The sequence below is a fragment of the Phasianus colchicus genome, chromosome 4 (genome assembly GCF_987193195.1).
Source record: "Phasianus colchicus chromosome 4, bPhaCol1.hap1.1, whole genome shotgun sequence".
Taxonomy (NCBI): Eukaryota; Metazoa; Chordata; class Aves; order Galliformes; family Phasianidae; genus Phasianus; species Phasianus colchicus.
Genome location: NC_143439.1, coordinates 30,834,574 through 30,854,437, shown reverse-complemented (window position 1 = coordinate 30,854,437; position 19,864 = coordinate 30,834,574). Strand labels below are relative to the sequence as shown.

The following is a 19,864-nucleotide window of genomic DNA, read 5'->3' as shown; positions in this document are numbered from 1 at the left end:
AGATTTTTTGCTTTAAGCTGCTTAAATCCTCTTTATCATTTTGTGACTGTTCTTTTCAGGGACAAATTAAATATTATAAATAATCCTTTGGGGTTCTTTTCTTTTTTCTTTTCTTTTTTTTTTTTTACTACTACCTTAGGATTTATTTTGAAAACAGGCTTTACCAGACAGAACATATGGAAGCTTATAGAAAAGGTGTAAAGTTCAGTCTTATATTCCAACGATGCTTTCATCCTTCCTTTTCATAGCACAAGACCATATTTATAGGCTGTTTATCCTTCTGAAAATTTTCAGGATATTGGTATGGAGTTATTCCAAATGTTGTGGGCCATAAGCGAGATAAAGGTATTTAATTCAGAACAAGCAGTTCAGCAAATGGCTTTCAGAGGATCTGTAAAATTAGATAAAAGAAAATGTAGGAAGAGGTTAAGGAAAGAAATGAAGTGTGTTTTTGCATCATCTGTTGTAATGTTATTTCCTGTAATTACCCTTGGTTTTGAAATGTTCAAAAAATCCTTTGGCCATTTGACATTCTCCCTGGCAGAGTACAGATTTCAATATATGATACTTTGATGTCCAGCTTCTTAACAAATCTTTTGCGGAGAGCTGTGTTTTTTTCCCTTTTCCTAATTTCCTCCTCTCGGTTTGCAGGAGTGGTAATGAAGAAAAACTGATGGCTTTATTGACTCCTTTAAATGTGAACTGCCATGCAAGCGATGGGCGCAAGGTAAGTTAAATACCTGTTTTACACTTCCATTTTTTCAAGACAGTCCAATTTAACCATAGTGAGAGGCTTAGATATATAAATCCAGACCATGTATTTGGGTGAAACCTAAATGATGCATTTTTTTTTAAGATCAAATTAAATGCTGTTGCACCTGGCACTGGCAGTGGTGACAGACCAGCAGTCAGTAGATGTGGATTTTGTTTGTCTTTTTTCTTTTAAATGTCAGACCTTGGCATATGTTTAAAGTGAGACCTAGGACCTTTGGTAACAAAACCAAAATCTACTGTTGCACATGAATAACTGAGGGAGGGAAGCTGTTATTGTGTGTGAACATTGTCTGAGTGAGGCGATTTGTATTCAGCTTAGCCTCTAATGTGCTGCCACATAGACACATAGTGTATTGATGTGATTAACACCTTCTACATTTTCTTAAAATTTGCCTTATTGTTTTGACTTTCTCTGTCAGAGATGTTTGAACAAGTTAAATTAAGGATTAGATGGAAACTGGAGGAGGGGAGAACACAGAGTGAGAAGTAGATAGTACCATTTATGATGTTTGAGACATCAAGTTACTGGTCTGTCTAGACTGTTGGATTTTCAGACATTGAGGTTTTTATTTATTTATTTTTAAGTGTACCAGAACATTCCTAATCTGCATCTATTAATCAGGTCTCTCATGCAACCATGCATTTCACCCTTGGAGACGGAGTGTTTTTTCCTGTGTAGTAGTTTGGTGCATTGTGTAGACCTCTGCCCTTTTTAGAGCATTTATGAAACTGCGTGGTCCCACTGAAATCAGTGGAGATGCACCAGTTCACACTGTCTTTTGAATAAAAAACATTGCTGATTGTAAGGATATGTTTGTGAAAATAACTCCAATTTTTAATATCAATTTTAAATTGTTTTTTCAGTTGTGATACCTGTAATGCCTAGTATGTGGAAGAAAACCCAGTCATTTTTCAGATTGTATACATTTTAGGACTGATCAAAGTTTCAAATCTTTTAGGTTTTTAAGTCAGTTAACTTTATGATCTAGGAACAGTCAAAGAGGGGCTTTATTTAGTTTATCTGTATTGGAGTGGATGGAATATTCCACATATTTTAAGATTAAACATATTGCCAGTCGTTTCTTAGCTTCTCTTTTTCATTTCTTTAAGGACTTTTCTGTTCAAATGAGCCTGCATATGGATATGAACAGTGGACTGTGCTATAATAATTAAGTACTGTGGTATGCAGCAATGCATTACTGATTAATTGAGTTACCATAACTATTGATTTAAGGCCAAAGGCAGAGTTGTGATTTCTCTCGATGAGGAGAAGTATCAGGCCCTGCAGATATGTCTTCTGCAATAATTCACTCTAAAATGAAGGAAAAAAAGTTCTTATTAATTTAGTAGAAATTAATGTATTATTGCATCCTTTGAATTTGGAAATTTATGCTCAAAACTCAGCAAGCCTATTGCAGTTAAGATTATTCAATTTGGACACTTCAATAATTTGTGTGTTTGTTGTTAGCAAATGTATTGGTTATTAAAACTCCTTGAGAATTAAGGCTTACCATCTGTATTAATAAGCTTTCAAAATGATGCCTACCAGATATTCATTTTATCATATATGTGCAGACTGCTTTAAGGTAAAGTAAGTCTTTAAGGTGAAGCAAGTGTGCTATATAACTGTTAAATGTTTTAAGACATGACTTTCAGGTTCTGGGCATTTTATCTCCCAAAGTTCTGCTGCAAGTGTAGGGAGCTTGTCAGTCTACCTCATAGCTTTCATATAAATCCAAGTCTCTCATGGGATTGCTGCCTCCAGTTGACCTATGGTGATTTCCCCTAGCTGCAAATTTCTCCATTTCAGAAGATACGTTTTTCATTCCTTGGTGGATTTTATTCCTTGAAGATTTTCAAGCCTCAAACTTAGCGTAGCGTAAGGCAACAGACTCAGTAGGGTGTGAGGGCCAACTCTGCAACGTAGACATCTATAGAAACTCCTGTACACTTCTCTGCTTTGTGTGTTAATCTGCTTTGCACACGTTGGAAATATCCAGCACTATTTTGCTAAGGGAACAATTTAGTTTTGTGGGTGAGGAAATTAAGGTGAGTCACAGTATTGATATTGATTTAAGTGTTGACTGAAGGCTATGAATTTCCAGAAGTTGTCATCTAAGAGCCGTTGCACTAGAACTGCTCACAAAATAGCAAAACGGTCGCTATATGGTTGGTCACAGTGCTGCTTTGTTTACTGATGTGTGCAGTTTGTTTTTCTTTTCTGGAGATCTTTTCTGGGGAGTCTTTAAATTCCAGCTCTCTATGCTGAGAGCTGGAATTCCTGAGTTTCCTATATACCAGTCTGCTGGGAACGTGTGCATCACAACCAGATAAAAGGGATAGAACATCAAGACAGAAACTTCTTAGTTTGAAACCAACTTGTGTTGGAAATAACAAAGACTTCCTGCGTGCTGTGTGCTTCTTGCAACCTTTTGGAAATGTATTGATAGATTGATAGCTAGAGTGATTGAAGGGAACATGCTGCTAGAACAGGTACAGATGGTGCTGGTAACCATTGCTTCATCTGTTTGAGATCAAGACTGAAAGAGAAAATGGAAACCAACATTTCTTCTCTGCCAAGAGTAAGGTGAGATTACTTTGGCACAGTGGAGATGTTCACATTACTGAAGCTCTTGAAACTGTTGTCTGAAGAGCAGATTCACTCTCTGTTGCTAGTCTTGCCATTATTTTCTAGAGGGAAAAGTAAAGAAGTAAAGGAGAAAACAGTTTTTATATACTAGCTAAAGTGCTACTGCATACCAATAATTATTTTGATGACCAAGAAAAATCAACAGTAATATCTTAGATAAACAACTATTTAGTCAAAATTGCACATTACATAGCTTGATAAAGTATTGGCCTGTCTCTGAACAGGGGCACAAATAGTACTTCACAAGTATCAAGCTGTACAATGCAGTGTATGTAAATTGAAGTATTATACAAAGGTAAGGTGTCAAAAGAACTGCTGTTTTGTTGTTGGTGTTTTTTTTTCAAACAATCTGTTTTCTAAAAGCTAGGCTTGAGTTAAAATAGTCATTTCAATGCCATTTACTTTTGGTTTGATTTTCTTTTTTCAAGAGAACACTTGGCAAAATAACAGAGATGTTAGGAATGTTACTGGAATAGGCTCCCCAGGGAGGTGCTTGAGTCACCATCCCTGAATGTGTTTAAAATCCATTTGGATGTGGTGCTCAGGGACATGATTTAGTGAAGGGTTGTTAGAGTTAGGGTAGTATGCTTAGGTTGTGGTTGGACTCGATGGTCTTCAAGGTCTTTTTCAACCTGAGCAATTCTGTGATTCTATGATGTGATGTTAATGTTTAACATGTAACTGCCATTTTACATCACTTCTACTTAGTATACTTTGCAAAGTATTTGGTGAATCAAATTGGAACTTTATTTAGACAGGATTCTCCTGGGGACGTGCATACTCCTGGCGTGTCTGAAATTTCACTGTCTCTAGATTCTGAACTCTGCCAAACTCTGTTTATATGATGTATAGTTATAATGGTTTCTACAACATAGGCTGCAATTCAAGTTGGTGGTATTGAACTTTCACACTGTTAAAAAGTCAAGTCACGTATTTAAGTGTCTACTATATAAGGTGCATAGCCTTTGGAGATTTGCTTTAAAGTCTTTGTTACTGCTCATCAAATATATTTTTGTCCAGAAGTACCTTTTCAAGACCCAACTTTGGTGAATTTTCCAAGAATGTTGACTATCTAATATTCTAAAACAACAGGATCCTGTGTTCTACTGGAAGCTAAAACTATATATTTTTTTGCCGTGAGAGCTATATTTCTGATGTTACAACTGTCACAGCTTACCTAAGCAGGTAGTTAGTGTCAAAAGAGAGGCTTAAAATCTATCAGGGTTGCACGTTGAGTTACAGCTATCTCTCAGCCTGCTCATTTCCTTTGAGAAGCTGTTATGGAAGCTTGAAAGGTGTCTCAAGAAGAAATTGATGTTGCATCTGTTATTTTCTTAAAATACAGAACTGTCTGAACTAGTAAAGACATGCTGATTTTAGTAATTCAGATAAAAAAAAATGTTCTCTACAAGGCAGACTTCCTTCCCACATCGTTTCTTGACAGCTTTCCGAAGTGAGTTATATCCAGCTGACATGGTAGCTATTAGCAGTGGAAGGACCTTTTTTTTTAATTGGATTTTTGCTGGATGTGATATCCATCTCATCTCTATTCCACATGCTCAAATCATGCTGGCACTGAAGTATTCAGTCACTAAGTCTTAGTTGTTTTACAAGCATGTCTGCAATTTGGCAGTGTGTTTTTTCTACTCTTTGTGTTTATATTTTGTATGAACCATGTGGGGGGGAAAAAGGAGAGAGCCATAGTGTCTTACCTGTGAACATCAGCTTGTCTCACATAGAATTGTCTGGCACAAGGCAGGAATTATTACCAAAAAGTGGCACAGAAAGTCATCCCTCCACAGCTACATAATTTACCAAGAAGCTTTGCTTTGCTTCTTGCCTCACCTCTTTGAAACCAGAAACTTAAGAATTTCTGCAATTAGTGGTAAGGATCCTGTCAACAAAACACTGCCATCCTTAGGCAGTGAAGGTCTATCCTGTATACGTGACAATGATCCCACAAAAAATGTGTATCTCTGAATTTATTTAATAGGAGGTCATTGCTAGAGAGGGCATGCAGTCCTACTTCATTTTATTTCATTGTAGTCTTCTGGCTCCCAGCAAGTCTCATGACTTATTATGGTGCCTATCCAGTGTTTTTTCCTATGTCTTTAGACAGCCCTACTGACTCCAGAATGCCAGTAGCAGACCTATGCGTGAACCTTTTTGATAAATCAAAAACTTGACTTTTGCATATATTATATGAGACCATGTCTTTAGCTCTTTCCTTCCTGCCATACAGTCACTAATTTTTGTGTGCGGTTCATCATTCGAGTTCATGGATGCAGGGTCGCAGATATAAGAAATCCATCTCCGAGAAGGTCTGCAGTGCAGTGCTGGATATCATGCCCTCACAAGATCTTGTGTGATTGCATTTAATGGAGAGAATTGACTGGAGTGGTACAATGTTCCCTAGTCCTGCTCTGGGACATCTCTGATAGAGACTGCCTTTCTGTTGGATGGTGCACCATATTTTGTCTCTTGCCTCTCCTCTACTTCTTCCTCTGTATGTATAGCCAGCTTAATCAGCCTGTGGAACAGGAGCTGAGAAACAGAAAATTAATTCTACCAGAACCAGGCAAGTTACCTCTCCCATTATTAAGGAGTCTTCCAGTCTCCTGCTGGTAAATGGATTCATATTCTGACTGTTCTCAACTATTTTCATGAAAAACTGTGCAGTTCAAAAGAAAATTTGCTTGCTTTCCAGTTTCTGAATCTGTATGGAGCAATCAATCCACCTTTTCACAAGCTTTTTCTTTGCAGTTGTTAAGCCTAGAAACTTTGACAGAGGTTGAGATTCTCTGGTAATCAACTTGTCTCTAGGAACTGGTGAGATGAATTAAAATCCACCTTTTGCAAGATTTGTGGTCAAACTGTGTTGTGACATTGTAAATCTTTACAATTGAGTCTGTTTTTCTTTTGCTGCAGCAGCAAAAATGAAAATTAATATCACATAAATGCATAGGTCTGTTTGTACTATAGATATGATGTGCAGGCTTTATTCAGATGAATGTTGAATATCTTCTGGAATAATTTATTGAAATTTCACATATAATACCAGGAGTATTGTTTAAATATTGTGAAAATGACACTTTTATAAAGATAAAGGATACATATTTGAGCAAAAGAGTTAGGAGCAGATACCTGACACAAGGAATTCTGTCATAAACAATAGTAATTATGAATATATGTGAACTCTACACATACATATATATTTATCTATGTCACATATAGTAAAGTATTTGAAGTCATAATTTACGTATATTATTCCCTAAACTTTTATGATTTTTTTTCTGCTGATACGAATTGTAAGTCGTGTTTGTAGATATATCAGAAGTTTCCAGTCCCAGGGCTTTTCTGCAACACCAAATACTTGTGTGTGGAGGACTGGAGCAAAGGAATCATACATAGAAATCAGAGAGCAAAAACAATAGGATTTTTGTTGAAAGCAGACATCCTGACAGTGTATGGATTTGCGTGATTCAGAACAGATGCTTTCTTAGTTTAATAATAATAGGTTTTAAAAAATCACTTAACTAGAAAATATTTCTTGAAAAAGGCAGTTCCACGCAATGCATCCAAAACAGGTATTTCAGAATAACTCTGCAGACAAGTGTTTGCTGCATTTGCTTATTTGCTATGTTAAACTTCAGTCTCATTTTGATGAAGTACCACAAAACACATTTGTGGATGTGAAAGGTATGTGGGAGGGCTGTATAATGTATATAAATACATATGCATTTATCTTCATATATATTTTTAAATTATATAGTTATATATCTTTATACACCTTTTTATATACCTAGCTGTGTGTATGCCGTGTGCATTTAAATGTGTGTGTGTATCTCAGAGGTATGGCTAGGTAGTATGTGGTTGCCTAGGGATAAATATGAGCCAGAACACATCTGTTTTTCCAAGCTAATTTTCTGGGGAATGAGAGAGGGTAGAAAGAACATCTGTTTCCGTTGAAAACAAAAATACTATTCTGAATGTTAATTGTTTTAAAAATGTGTCATTGTCAAAATTCTCTATAGCATTTTTTTCTTGCTTTGGAGATTTAAGAGGTATAGGTTGTCTTAAATTGTATTGCTGTACTCAGCAAGGGCTCCATGCCAATCAACTCTGTATGCTTTTATTCCATCTCAGATATAAAGTCATTCACAGTATCTAGGTAAAGCAAGTCAAAAAAAAAGGGGGCAGCTTGGGATTGGGCTACGAGTCGTTATCCAAAGGTCAAAGCCTCAGTTAATCTGTGATCTTTATGTACTCTTTCTTATGCCTTGTGATCCCATCTTATTTCATTAGTCAAAGTGGACACCATGATTGTCCCTTGAGTTTGTAAATGTATAAATGACTTGGCTTCATTTCTGTCTCTGGTGTCACCTGCATAGTCCAAGGTGATATATTCTGCATAAAATGTAAAACTGACCTACCTGCTCAGATTCTGTTACGAGCTCTTAAGTTCTTTTTCTCAAATATTTCTTATATTTCATTAGGTATCTCTTCACACATTGTTTTCAGATACTATTCAAAGTGTCTAGGAAGAGAACGTGTTTTTGAAGATTGGGAGGAGATTTACTCCGTAGTCATTCTCTCTGTATTGATCTCTAAAAATCAGGAAGTCTCGTTTGTTACGTCTTAGTGTGTTTTTCAGAATATCTCCAAGTTTATTGGAAATGCTTTTTTCTTTCCATACCTGATCTGTTTCCCCTTGATGACTAGATTCCCACAGGGGACAGCTTCTTGCTTTATGCTATTCATCTTCTGTTGAGAAAACAAGTCAGATCGGTAGATTTGAGCAAAGCCATTTAATATTTTATGCACATTAACTAAATCCTGCAATCTGGATTTGGCTGTCTGTTCACAGAGCATCCAGAGATTTGAGTAGTGATGTTTCTCCTATTACAATTTTGAGTTGACTCCTTCCCTTCAAAGTACTTGCTGAGGCTATATTTATGTTGTATGTGGGGGCTCAGTTTGTGAACTTTATTCATTTCATTTCTGCATATGGTTGACTCCGGGGAGTGCTGTAGATGCTATTTCTCTCCTCTGTGTCACTTCCCTCTCAAAATTCTTGCACATGAGAGTTACTGAGAAGCCAATCATTCCATTTGCTTGCTGTTTTTCTCTTTTGAATGTGATACTGGGATTCATTGTGACTGCTCTGCTGTCTGAATTTTCACCCTACCATTGTCTTGTCCCACCAGGTTGTCTTGACGTGTGGAAAATCAAACCCTATAATCAAACCCTAAAGTATATATATTTTTTCAGTCTGCTGTATTTTGTGATTCTGATAGATTTGAAGAAGGATTTGCTGCTTGTTTGAATTCCTTCAGCTACTCAATGCACAAACTATTTTTTTGCCTGCCTACTTGTATTTTAGTCCACAAGATTTTGCAATCCTTGTGATTTTCCTTTAGCTTGTAAATTCAGCTATTTGAATAATTCCTTCTTAAGTGTAGTACTCTCAGTTTGCTGTTCAGTCACACTGACTTCTTTATGAAGCATTTCCTAGTAAGAGGTGCATTAGCACTGTATTTATGTCATGGTATCTGTTAGACTTCATGCTGTCTGTTTAAAAAAAAAAAAACAACATTCTTAGCTACCTCTTTTAGCTATTTTTTCCAAGTTTCCTAATTGTTTCATAACTTTCTTTTCTGAAGATTTGTGTGGCTATGCTCAATTATTTTATCAGTCTTTCCCAAAGCCCTTGTATTTTATGCCTTCCTTACGTCTCTGTTTTCTCCCAGCTCATGAGTTATCAGTTGTTAGCATAACCCCATCATTGACTTCATAGTTTAGGTGGAGAATTTAGTGATCATTTTAATGCTAAATGAAAAGAACTGCAAATACTTAAGTGCAAGGAGAATTGTATTTACATAACCATTTATAAAACTGTGGAATAAGTTGGTGGAACAGGGAGGAGATGAGCAGTAAAAGGTGAGGAAAGTGTCAAAATATGGCATTATACTTAATGATGAATGTCACTGATGGACAAGAAAATTGAGGTTATTTGATTAGTCTTTTCCAAGTAATATAATACACTTCTACTTATAAAAGGTACTCAATTCTTACAAATGGAATTCTTTAGAATATTCTTTTTCTAATAACCATAACTTTTTAATTTCAAAGCATATTAAAATGAAGTACAAGGCAGATTCTCTATTTTGCAAGGCTGTATTAGTTCTGGAAGGGAACAATGAAGTCTACTTGACTAGATTATAAATGCATTAAACTCTAAAACTTGTTAATTATCACAGTAATGAGAAAAGAACTTCTTTTTGTATCTAATTCTGTGAATTATTTTAGACTTCTTGTTTTAATTTGATTCCAAAATATGAATTATAATTTTTTTCACTCTCAGAAGTAGAGCTGGAATGCAATTAATTTGCAAATATTGTTCTTAACAGAGTTCATTCTCACCCCACATTCAATAAAATGAATAAAAAGTGTTGGCTTGAATGTGCTGTTAGCAGGATGTCCTGTCAAGGCAACATTTTCTTAGAGGTATTTCTTTCTTTCTTCTGCACTTGAAGCTGAAATGTTTATAGTTGGAGGTACAGAGAAGCAAAGTAAATACATAAAGACAGAGTGGGAGAAGTGGTAAAAACAATGAGAGGTAAAAAGAAAATGGAATAAATAATTGACTGCAGTAGGAAGATTTTGTTAGTAAGCGGAAGAAGAAGAGATTGAAACAGCAAAAAATGCAGAGTATTGGTTCTGGGATGTTCCGGTGTGCATCCCTTTCTCATTTTGTTAATGCTGCATAAAGATTACCACAGTCATGTGGTATGGCTTTTTGAAGAGGATGCTCTCATTAACAGTTGTGCTGCCATTAAGGTGTTCCTTGAAAAAGAGAACAACATAGTGAGCAAGTAGCTAAAGAACAAAATTATGTAGCTTCTAATTGGCTGACAAGGCAGGTAAATATGTATTTGTTCTGAAACAGGGAAGAAAGTTGTCTTATTGTACTCTCCTGGAGTGGTAAGCTCTTGCAGTTTTACAGGCAGAAGGCTAAGGCTGTGGGCTGTACTGGCTGGCACTAAGATGCTTTCAAAAACTGCAGGAGTTTGGCTGTCTTTGCTCAGTAGCTCAGACCAGCAAAAGTAGCAGTTGTTCTCCCTTGGGCACTAAACTTAAATCACAGCTTCCACCATGTGATTATTTATAATAAATCCAACTGTTGAGGTGAGAACCCTTCGTGCCTGCGTGTCTGGTCCACAAGCTCAGATATTTGTTCTCTAGCTGCTCCTTCAAGTACTAGATGTTTGAATACCCTATGATGACTTGAGTAAATGACCTTGTAGAGGCAGTTTCTTTTAGTCTCTGCCTTCACAAGAGACAATGTGTCACCTCAGACTTATCCATTTTTCACTTAACATTTCTAACAGATTCCAAACAATGAAGGAACAAAAATGGCCCTCCTAGATGCAGTGATACTGCAAGTAATTCCCATATAGAATTCTACCTTATCTCTCAGAGTATGTGTCCTTTCAGTGTTAAATAACACTCTTTTCATTGTTGTTAGTGGTGATAACATTATCATTTCCTTCAGAAGAGAGTAAGAGAGTGGTTGTTTCATCCTTCTGTAGCTCAGCAAGCTACTGCTTCCTCAGCTGCCAGCATCTGCTGCAGAAGTGTATGCTTCTCTGCTAATCCCTTTCAAAGTCCTCTCTCCATATTTTGTTGTGTGTATGTCACTGACTGCTGCCAGAGATGTATTCTGAGCTTCTGAATCTGTGAAAAACTGCAAATGCTGATTCACTGTAGAAGCTCCCAAATTTGTTTTTTGTAATACATTTTTGTTCCCAATTTCATTTGGGAACAATTTCATTTCACATGAAAATGGAACAGATTCTCCTAAGAAACCAGTTTTCTGAGAATATTACTGAAGTATTTTTGAAGAATGTTGTTTAGCTTTTCTGACGCATCTGTTGAACTGGTCTAGCAAATGTTCAGTGGATATGTGCAATACAGGACAGTTTCAAGAATTGAGGGCTTTTGCTTTTTAATTAATAGCATTAAGGGTCACTAGTGCACCTTTTGTGGTACACTAGGATCAGAGGTCAGAGTGGTGGTACCCATTCAGAAGATTCTAGTTTCTCTCCCAGATGTTTAGCATTACCCCTTTGGTCTCTGCTTCCAGGTCAGATCTTTGAATATTCACTCTGAAAGCAATGGCAGCAACTTAGTATGGAGCTGTTAGGGAACTGAAGTTCCTAATTAACCTTCAGAAAGCTGAGATGTCTTTTATCTCTTTGCCTTATCTGCTTTTTCTCATGGGTCAGATTGAGTTTAGCTTTTAAAGTTCATTCGGAACATGATTACTGCCTTCTTCCTCACATTGTCTCATTTTCTCCTGGCCTCTCATTTAGTCCTGATACATTTCTTGTAGGTTGTGATGATCCTTGAGGTTTGACTTTTTCCTTTTTTCTGAAGTAATAAAAAACTAGAGTTTTCTCTTTTGTATAGCTACTGTTAAGAGAGTAGCTTCCAAAGCTAACTAGTTGGAGTAAGGATTTGCCATCCTGCTGTCAAGGATAATAATCTCCATAATTTTGAAAATTAAGTGTCACTGGAGAAACTTGCTGGGCAGGTAGACTGTACTTCACTTGTGACATTTAGTAAGGCTCTCTGCAGATGAGACTTTCTTCTGCTGTGTAATGCAGTGCTGACATGGTTTCTCTCCTCTCAAGAAAGATGCCCTTGCCCTTTACCCTCTTGTGCTTCTGGGTGTATCTTGCTTGCTTCCACTTACCTGCCTCCTCCGTCTGGTGCTGTTTCTGTGCTAGCAGGTAGAGTTTTTGAGCAGAAAAGTGAAAGCAGCCGTTTCTCATTCCTTATTCTGTTAACCTCTAAGAGGAAGAGGAATTGTTATTCTTTCTTGTGTTTTCCCCTGTCAAGGCAAGGCGATGCTTGTCATCTTTTCTCCTTTCCACTATCCCTGGAATCTATGTAATTGAAAAAGCTCTGCTAATAAATCTTCTGCCTCTTATCAATTCTTATCTCATACACATTCTGATACTTCAAAATACTTTAGGAGGGTATGCCATTCATGATGCATGCTTTGTACCACAACCCAGATGGTACAACACCGGAATACATTTCTGAAGGTATTCAGTTTCAGGGAGAATTTCTTTACAATGAAGATATACTTTTTTTTGTCAACTCAATGCAGTGGATCACTTTTTTTTCAGAGAGTGTTTCCTGTTATGTCAGAAAGAGTGAATTCTAAATTGTTGTTTTTTGTAGCGTTTGGGATGACAACTTGTGAATGAGGGAAATCACACTAATTAAGATTGTTATTGGATAGTGTAATATAGAGATTCTGCTGGCAGAGAGAAGGAGCAGGCAAGAACAAGCATGACTAGTTCTTAAAACAGTTCTGTAGCTGTTACTGATCACATGTAATGTAACATCATTTCATAAGGTCCTTCAGTTTTAAGTTACCCATTGAAGTGGGATATCCAAAATCACCCTGAACCTGAAAATGCAGCTTTGCTCTGAGGCTGGGGGGCACGTTACCATCTGAAAGCTACTGAAAAATCTTTTGCAAGATAGGCAGGGAAGCTGGTGGTGCTTGGAGCCAGCATTACCATGTTGCCTGCGGCTTGTTTGTTGAAACTGATTTTCTGATTTTAGTGAAGGTAGTAGCTCAGCAGCCTGCAGATTTGGCAATTCCTTGGTGCCTCCTTTGATTTGAAGCAGGTGGGCAGGGGACAGCAAGACAAAAGGCAGCTGACTTTGAGCAGCTCATCAAACCAGCTGTTGGTAAGAAAACAGTGTGAAAAGCATTTAAGTCTCAATGGGAATAATATCAGGTTGTTGTACATACACTGTTTAAATCTAAAATTGCTTTTCTCATATTCCCAGGCAATACATTTTCAAAAAGACCGCAGGCAAAAAATGGCTTGAGTATAAATTGCAGCAATGCAAGCTGACAGTGATTGCTATCTTGTGTACAGGGATCTTACTTGAAATGCACAGTACCTGCTTTGACTCAATTACAGATGCCATAAAACTTTAAAATAATGTGAGCGTATTACATGAGAATCTACTTAATAAAAGTGGAGTTGTACTCTTTTTAATTACGCTAGAACGTAAGAGAATGTGATTGGCTTGGTAATTGTGAATGTGAGTCTTAAAGGTAAATGCCCTCTGGGGATTCTTATTATTAAGTCTCTTGCCAGGTATTGCAAGATATGAGAGGAAGGGTTAATTGACACCTTTTAGTATTAAATGATTGTGTTGATAGAGCTGGCAGGTACAGAAAGTATACAGCATTGTTGTTTGTGATCGTTAGTTTCTACTAGCCAGCAATGTAACCTCGCAGCCCACAATACCAACTGTATCCTGGGCTGTTTAAAAAGAAGTGTGGCCTACAAGGCAAGGGAGGTGATCCTGCTCCTCTGCTCTGTGCTGGTGAGACCTCACCTGGAGTACTGCATCCAGATTTGGAGTCTTCAGTACAAAAGAGACATAGACCTGTTGGAGCGTGCCCAGAGGAGGCCCACAAAAATGATCTTAGGGATGGAACACTTCCCCCCCCCCCTATGAGGACAGGTGGAGAGAGCTGGGGCTGTTCAGCGTGGAGAAAAGTCTCTGGGGAGACATGAAAAGAGGGGCTATAAGAAAGAAGGGGACAGACTCTTTAGCAGGATCTGTTGTGATAGGACAAGGGGAAATGGTTTCAAACTGAAAGGGAAGAGATTAAGATTGGATCTAAGGAGTAAGTTTTCTTACTATAAGAGTGGTGAGGCAGTGGCACAGGTTGCCTGGAGAGGTGGTGGGGTGCTTCATTTCTGCAGACACTCAAAGTCAGGCTGGATGGAGCTCTGAGCACCCTGATGTAGCTGTAGGTGTTGCAGTGAATTGGACCCAAATGATTCTATGATTCTACTTTTATAGCACTATAGAATATATATAGTGCATTGGTTTTAAACAGCATTATCTTTAACGTCATTTAGTTTTGGGATGGGAGGTGGGGAAGAATAATAATCCCTGCATGTTGACTAGTTTATGTAGCATGACATTGTTTTAGGTACTTCATTCCTATGATTAGCATGCAGATCTTAGCATTGGGTAAGTACTTTGAACTATTAAATCTATCTGTTCCATTAATGAATGTTCTCTCTCAAGAGAAAGGAAAGGATGCCCTTAAGGTATTGCTAAGGTAGGTACTGCTTCCTCCTTCCTGAAGCATATGAAAGTGAATATCAACAGAAGCTTGTGGACTGGCAGATTTTAGTCCTATCTCCAGTAGAGTGCAGGGAGCAGCAGTTATCCCCTCTTTGTAGATACAGCATAGCACACTGCTTCATTGAAGGTGCCATGGATCAGAAAGCAAGCAAACCAAGTATCAGGTGATTGGCTGCAGCTCAGTAACTCCTGGTGTGTAGGGGAAGGCATGGTTTGTTCATGGATCTGTGGTGTCCGTAAGACCTTGCTAAGGAACAGAAGGAAGTAGCACATGTTCCTGAAAGGTGGGGATGTAAGCTGTCAGAAGATTTGGGATGTCATTGCTTTGCTTTGTGTGACAACCAAGGCAGTTGTCAGAATAACAGTGCATGGGATATTTCTTTTAATGTTAACAATGGCATAACTTTTACCCATACTTTCATTAGTGTTTATGATGTGCAGAAACAGCTATTTTATAATGGCAGCAGATGTGAAAAAACTGAATACCTTCTAGATCATTCCAGGCTGTTAATTCAGTAGTAGAAACCTTTCTAGAACAAAGTAACTGATCCTAACAACTTGAAAAGCCAAACAGGTACAGACTTGATTAGTTTTGATGGTGGCTTTTTGTACTGTGGAGACACTTTAAGGATCTTCAGGTCAGAGATGCTTATTTTGAGTGTGTGTAGCAAATAGCACAGATGATTCTGAAGTTAAGTATTATAGAAGTTTGCATAACTTCTTTCTCAGACTGAGTTATCGCAAAGTGTTTCTTAGAGACATCCTGTTCTGTCATTGCTGACAGTAAAAGCTATGTCATCACTCTGGCATACAGGACACTTGGTATGTGTCCAACTAGATGCTCTTTCTGAAGCGAAGTAGCAAGCGGACTGCTCCAAAGTATGGTCATGCAAAATGCATATTAATTTCTGGAAATCTCTTTTGTTTATGAATATATAGTGCTTGCTGCTGCCTCCCACAGATGAGACCATTTGTCTGGATTTGTTTTAATCTCTATAACAGTGAGAATGTGGTATCTCACCTGTAATACTATATAATGATGTTTTAGTACCTACAGTAAATCTGTACTTGGCTTAATAATGTGAGATATGTCTTTGTGTGTTCAGGCTGATTTAAACACAGGGTTTTAATCAAATAGGAATGCTTTGTTTTATTGTGTACTCCAAAATAAATAGTAAGAAAAATCCCTTTAAACTAGTCTGCTCCTCAACCTTGGGAAGGAGCAAACAGCAACAGCATCACCCAGTCATGCAAGTGATTAGTTCCTTAAGATTGAGTCTGCACACAAAACTTGTTTCATAATGAAAACTTAAAATAATAGAACGTTGGAAATTATTATTGTCAACTTAAAAAGCTTTCATTGTCAATTATTAGTAATTAACTATGGAGAAGGATGTTACTATTATTCTGTTATTATGCTCTAAGTTGCATTAATACTGAAGATGTGTATTCTGCAAAAATTCTGCAAAAAACTGCAAACTGCATAGTTTGCTCTCTGTCTTAGCATAGTATACTGGCAAGGTGCTGCAACTTGTTTGGTGCAGAGCTGAATATAAACACTCCTGCAATGGGATAATTTTGTTCTGCAGTCTGATTCTTATGCACTTACTGCAGGAAGACTACATACAAGCAGTTTCATAATCTGTGAGTATGCAGCTTGAACTGCATAAATTTGCTCACGAAGCTTTAAAAAACACCAACTTAATTATGGCATTTAAAAATAAAACTAAATTCTAGCATTAATAACAAAATAAAAGCACAACAAAGAAGACGTTGGACCATTATTTAAAATTAGAGAGATGTAGATTCTTCCCCACCTCCAGGAACATGGATTTGGTTTGACAGCAGTCAGGGCATGTGTGTGTTATGTATTTGTTGACTTGGCCAATAACAGAAGAAGAGTGTAACTTAGCCTGATCCAATGTGTATGGGAAACAGAGTGCTTAAATATTAGGAAATGAAACACAGAAATCTGTGGCTCCCATTCTTCACCTTGTTTTGTCTTATTTTACAGTCCACCCCTTTACACCTAGCAGCAGGCTATAACAGAGTACGAATAGTCCAACTTCTGCTTCAGCATGGTGCAGATGTTCACGCAAAGGACAAAGGGTATGTAAAGTGATTTGATGTATAATCCATTTGTAGCAGTGGTTTGCTATTAACCAAGATGACAATTTATTTCTCTGCTTAATGTTGCAACATGATCTCAAATAGTTGGCTGAGAATGTGATATTTGCTTTAAAAGTGTGTGTTTCGTGATAAATAATCTTTGTTATTCCCCAATAACAGGATAGCTTTGTCTGCCCTTTTAAGTTTTACACCTTTAATTTTTTCAAGACATTTTTCCTTGCATCCCTGCAAAGACTTTGCTGTGGTGTCATGGACTGGTACCATAATTTTGGCAAAGGTAGCAGGGAGAGGATGTTCAGTGGGGGGGGGGGGAAGTGCATTGAAAAGTTTCTCCATAATTTAGACTTCTTTATAAACTAGTTACCTTGTTGTATATATACATGTGGATGTAATTCCAGATAAACATCAGTGATAGGCTCAGAACGACAGGTTCTTAGAGATCTACCTTGATTAACACTGCAAGCAAAAAGCAAGATGTACTAGAAGCTAAACTTCCCTTTTTGTAGTGAGGACCCTAATGAAGTAAATTACAAGAAAAATTATGCAGCAGTCAGAAATCTGGAGCTACATATTGTATGTACATTGTTAGCTGTATGATTCTGAAATATGAGGTGAATTCTCACAGTGGTCAGATAGGACTGAGAAAGCTTAGTCTTAACAGCAGAAAACAGGCTTCTGTTTAAAGGCATTTGTTTTGTATTTGAGGTTTGTAGGGGTGTGTTAATGAGTGTGCTCTCCAGCTATCAGCAGGCTTCAGCCAGCCTAGCATTAAAGAAGATTTTAAATTAACTCCAAAGTAGTCCTAAGCATACTTAAGCTCTTGAAGGTTAATTATTGTAGCACTTTATCTGTGCATTTACTCTTAATGGCTTTGATTAAAATTGTCTTGGAATGTGTCATAACACATTACGTATGCCACAAAAACACAGTAAAGATACATGTAATACCTATTGGTAGGTCCAGACATTTTTGAGCAAGTTTAGGTATTTCCCACCTTCCAGAAATTTGAGTGCAACTTTGTACAACATTCCCACCTAGATGATTTAAAGAGGCTGGAATGATCTACTTGGAAAGTATTGCCATGTGAAAAGTAATTAACTTGAGCTTGAGAAGAGGATAAGAAAGGGAAGGAAAACAGTTGCACATACCTTTAAACAATTCAAATAGGCTAAGATATGCTTACCAGCCCTGTGAGCTCCCTCTTTTTTTTTTGTTTTATTGGCACCAGTGATGAACGTTTGGGGCGGAGTTGTTTTGTTTGTTTGTTGTTAGGTGGTTTCCACTGTTTCATGTTAATAAATAATTCGTAAGAAAGCAAGCTAGTCTGGTGCTTGCTTTTCCAGTGCTCTTTTCACTAACTGCAATTTTGGGAAGCACACACTATTTTTCATAAATGGTGAAGGTATAATTGTTGTTTTCAGTGTATTATGCATTCTGATTTGTTGATCCATAACTAGCTTAGCTTGCTTGGCTTGAATTAAACTCTTCTGGTTTTCTGTAATAAACATCCTCTCTGCATCTCCCTTTCAGTGCATGACTTTTTTTTATTACATATCTTATACTAGATCACTTTCATTTGTTTCACAAGTGCTATTTTTAAGTATGGCTTCCAGTAGTATAGCTGTACAGAAAACACAAGGACCCTCTTATAAGTCTCTTGCAGAGTTAAATAGGTAAGACTGTGAAAAATGCAGTAAAATGAAGTAATTCCACAGTCTGGAGCAGCATTTCAGTCTGCGTTGTATGGATATCTGTACACTGTCAGAATATTCCCAGGAGTTACACTAGCATTATCTGATGAGTTCTGCCTTTCATACAGCATTTTATATAAACTGGAATGCATGTTTAGGCTAGAACAGAACGTTGACTTCTCCTAAGCAAATTTAATGTGGAATGGGATGTTCCCCCCTTCCCTTAACTTCATCAAAGATAATTTTGGAGGCAATTAATACTAATCTTACTGGTAGATTAAACATCCGTGGCCTGCAAATAAAAAAATGCTTTAATGCCACTCTTAAATAATGTGTTGTTTGAGAACTTCAGATATTTTCAGTGATTTGTCAATCTGAATTTTTAAATATCTTAATGTTTAGGTTTAATTTTTTTTCAGTTGATCTCTCACTAAGGATTAAATAGTACTTTCTTCAAAAATGCCACTTGAATAAATTTGTCATTTGCCTTCTTTCCTACAGTGGTCTTGTGCCTCTTCATAACGCATGTTCATATGGACACTATGAAGTTACAGAGCTACTACTTAAGGTAAGCAGGAGGACAGAAAGTGATTATTGTAAATTTTGATGTGTTTGAGTTGTTCATACCACAGTTGAAAAGGAAGATCCTTATTGGTTTTAAACATCCTGTAATTTTGAAAGCATGCAATTTCACAGCTGTGGTTTTTCTCTACCTGATTTATTTAGAGAAATTGCAGAGTTGAAGTAATATGAATTAAAAAATAATAATAATAATCTACTGTTCTAAAAAAAAAGTAATACAAAAATTCCTTTTTTTTTTGGAGGATTCATCATGCTTTTATATGCACAGATTTCTATAATTCGTTTTTGTGTGTGTGTTCATATGTGAAAGAATGGAACCAGTTTTTATAATGAAAATGTGTGCACTTTTACTAGTTGAAGATGACTTCCTACTAACAGAAGGCTTTCTTTCCTGCACTAGCACGGCGCATGCGTTAATGCAATGGACCTCTGGCAATTTACTCCCTTGCACGAGGCTGCTTCCAAGAACCGTGTAGAAGTCTGCTCCCTCTTGCTGAGTCATGGTGCAGATCCCACATTAGTCAACTGCCATGGAAAGAGCGCGGTCGATATGGCTCCGACACCTGAGCTAAGGGAGAGGCTGACCTGTAAGTATGTTCAGATTTGGAGCAGTTCTTGGTGGGTGTAAAGGGGTGCTTTTCTTTCAAAGCAGCTGCCTCATAAATCACAGATAGATGCAAAGCAGTAAATAAATGGTAGATGTGTTTATTGCTTTGAAGTAACCTCTAATATGCCATGTTTTTTTAATGTCTGGTGGGTTTTTTCTACATTTAAAATGTTTAAGGCTAGAAGATACTGCTGAATAAGTGTCCACTGTTGATTTTTATGCTTAGAGTCT

The 19,864-nt window shown here is 37.2% G+C and overlaps 1 protein-coding gene across 4 annotated transcripts in view; it reads left to right on the top strand.

The window, feature by feature from the left end:
* Positions 1–19,864, top strand: part of TNKS (tankyrase) — a 109,490-nt gene that overhangs the window by 54,420 nt on the left and 35,206 nt on the right. For all 4 annotated transcript variants that reach the window (XM_031596746.2, XM_090139067.1, XM_090139066.1 and 1 more), the window contains exons 5-8: positions 652–727; positions 16,638–16,732; positions 18,946–19,012; positions 19,427–19,613. In XM_031596746.2, coding sequence (XP_031452606.1) covers positions 652–727; positions 16,638–16,732; positions 18,946–19,012; positions 19,427–19,613 — 425 coding nt within the window. The remainder of the gene's footprint in view (positions 1–651; positions 728–16,637; positions 16,733–18,945; positions 19,013–19,426; positions 19,614–19,864) is intronic.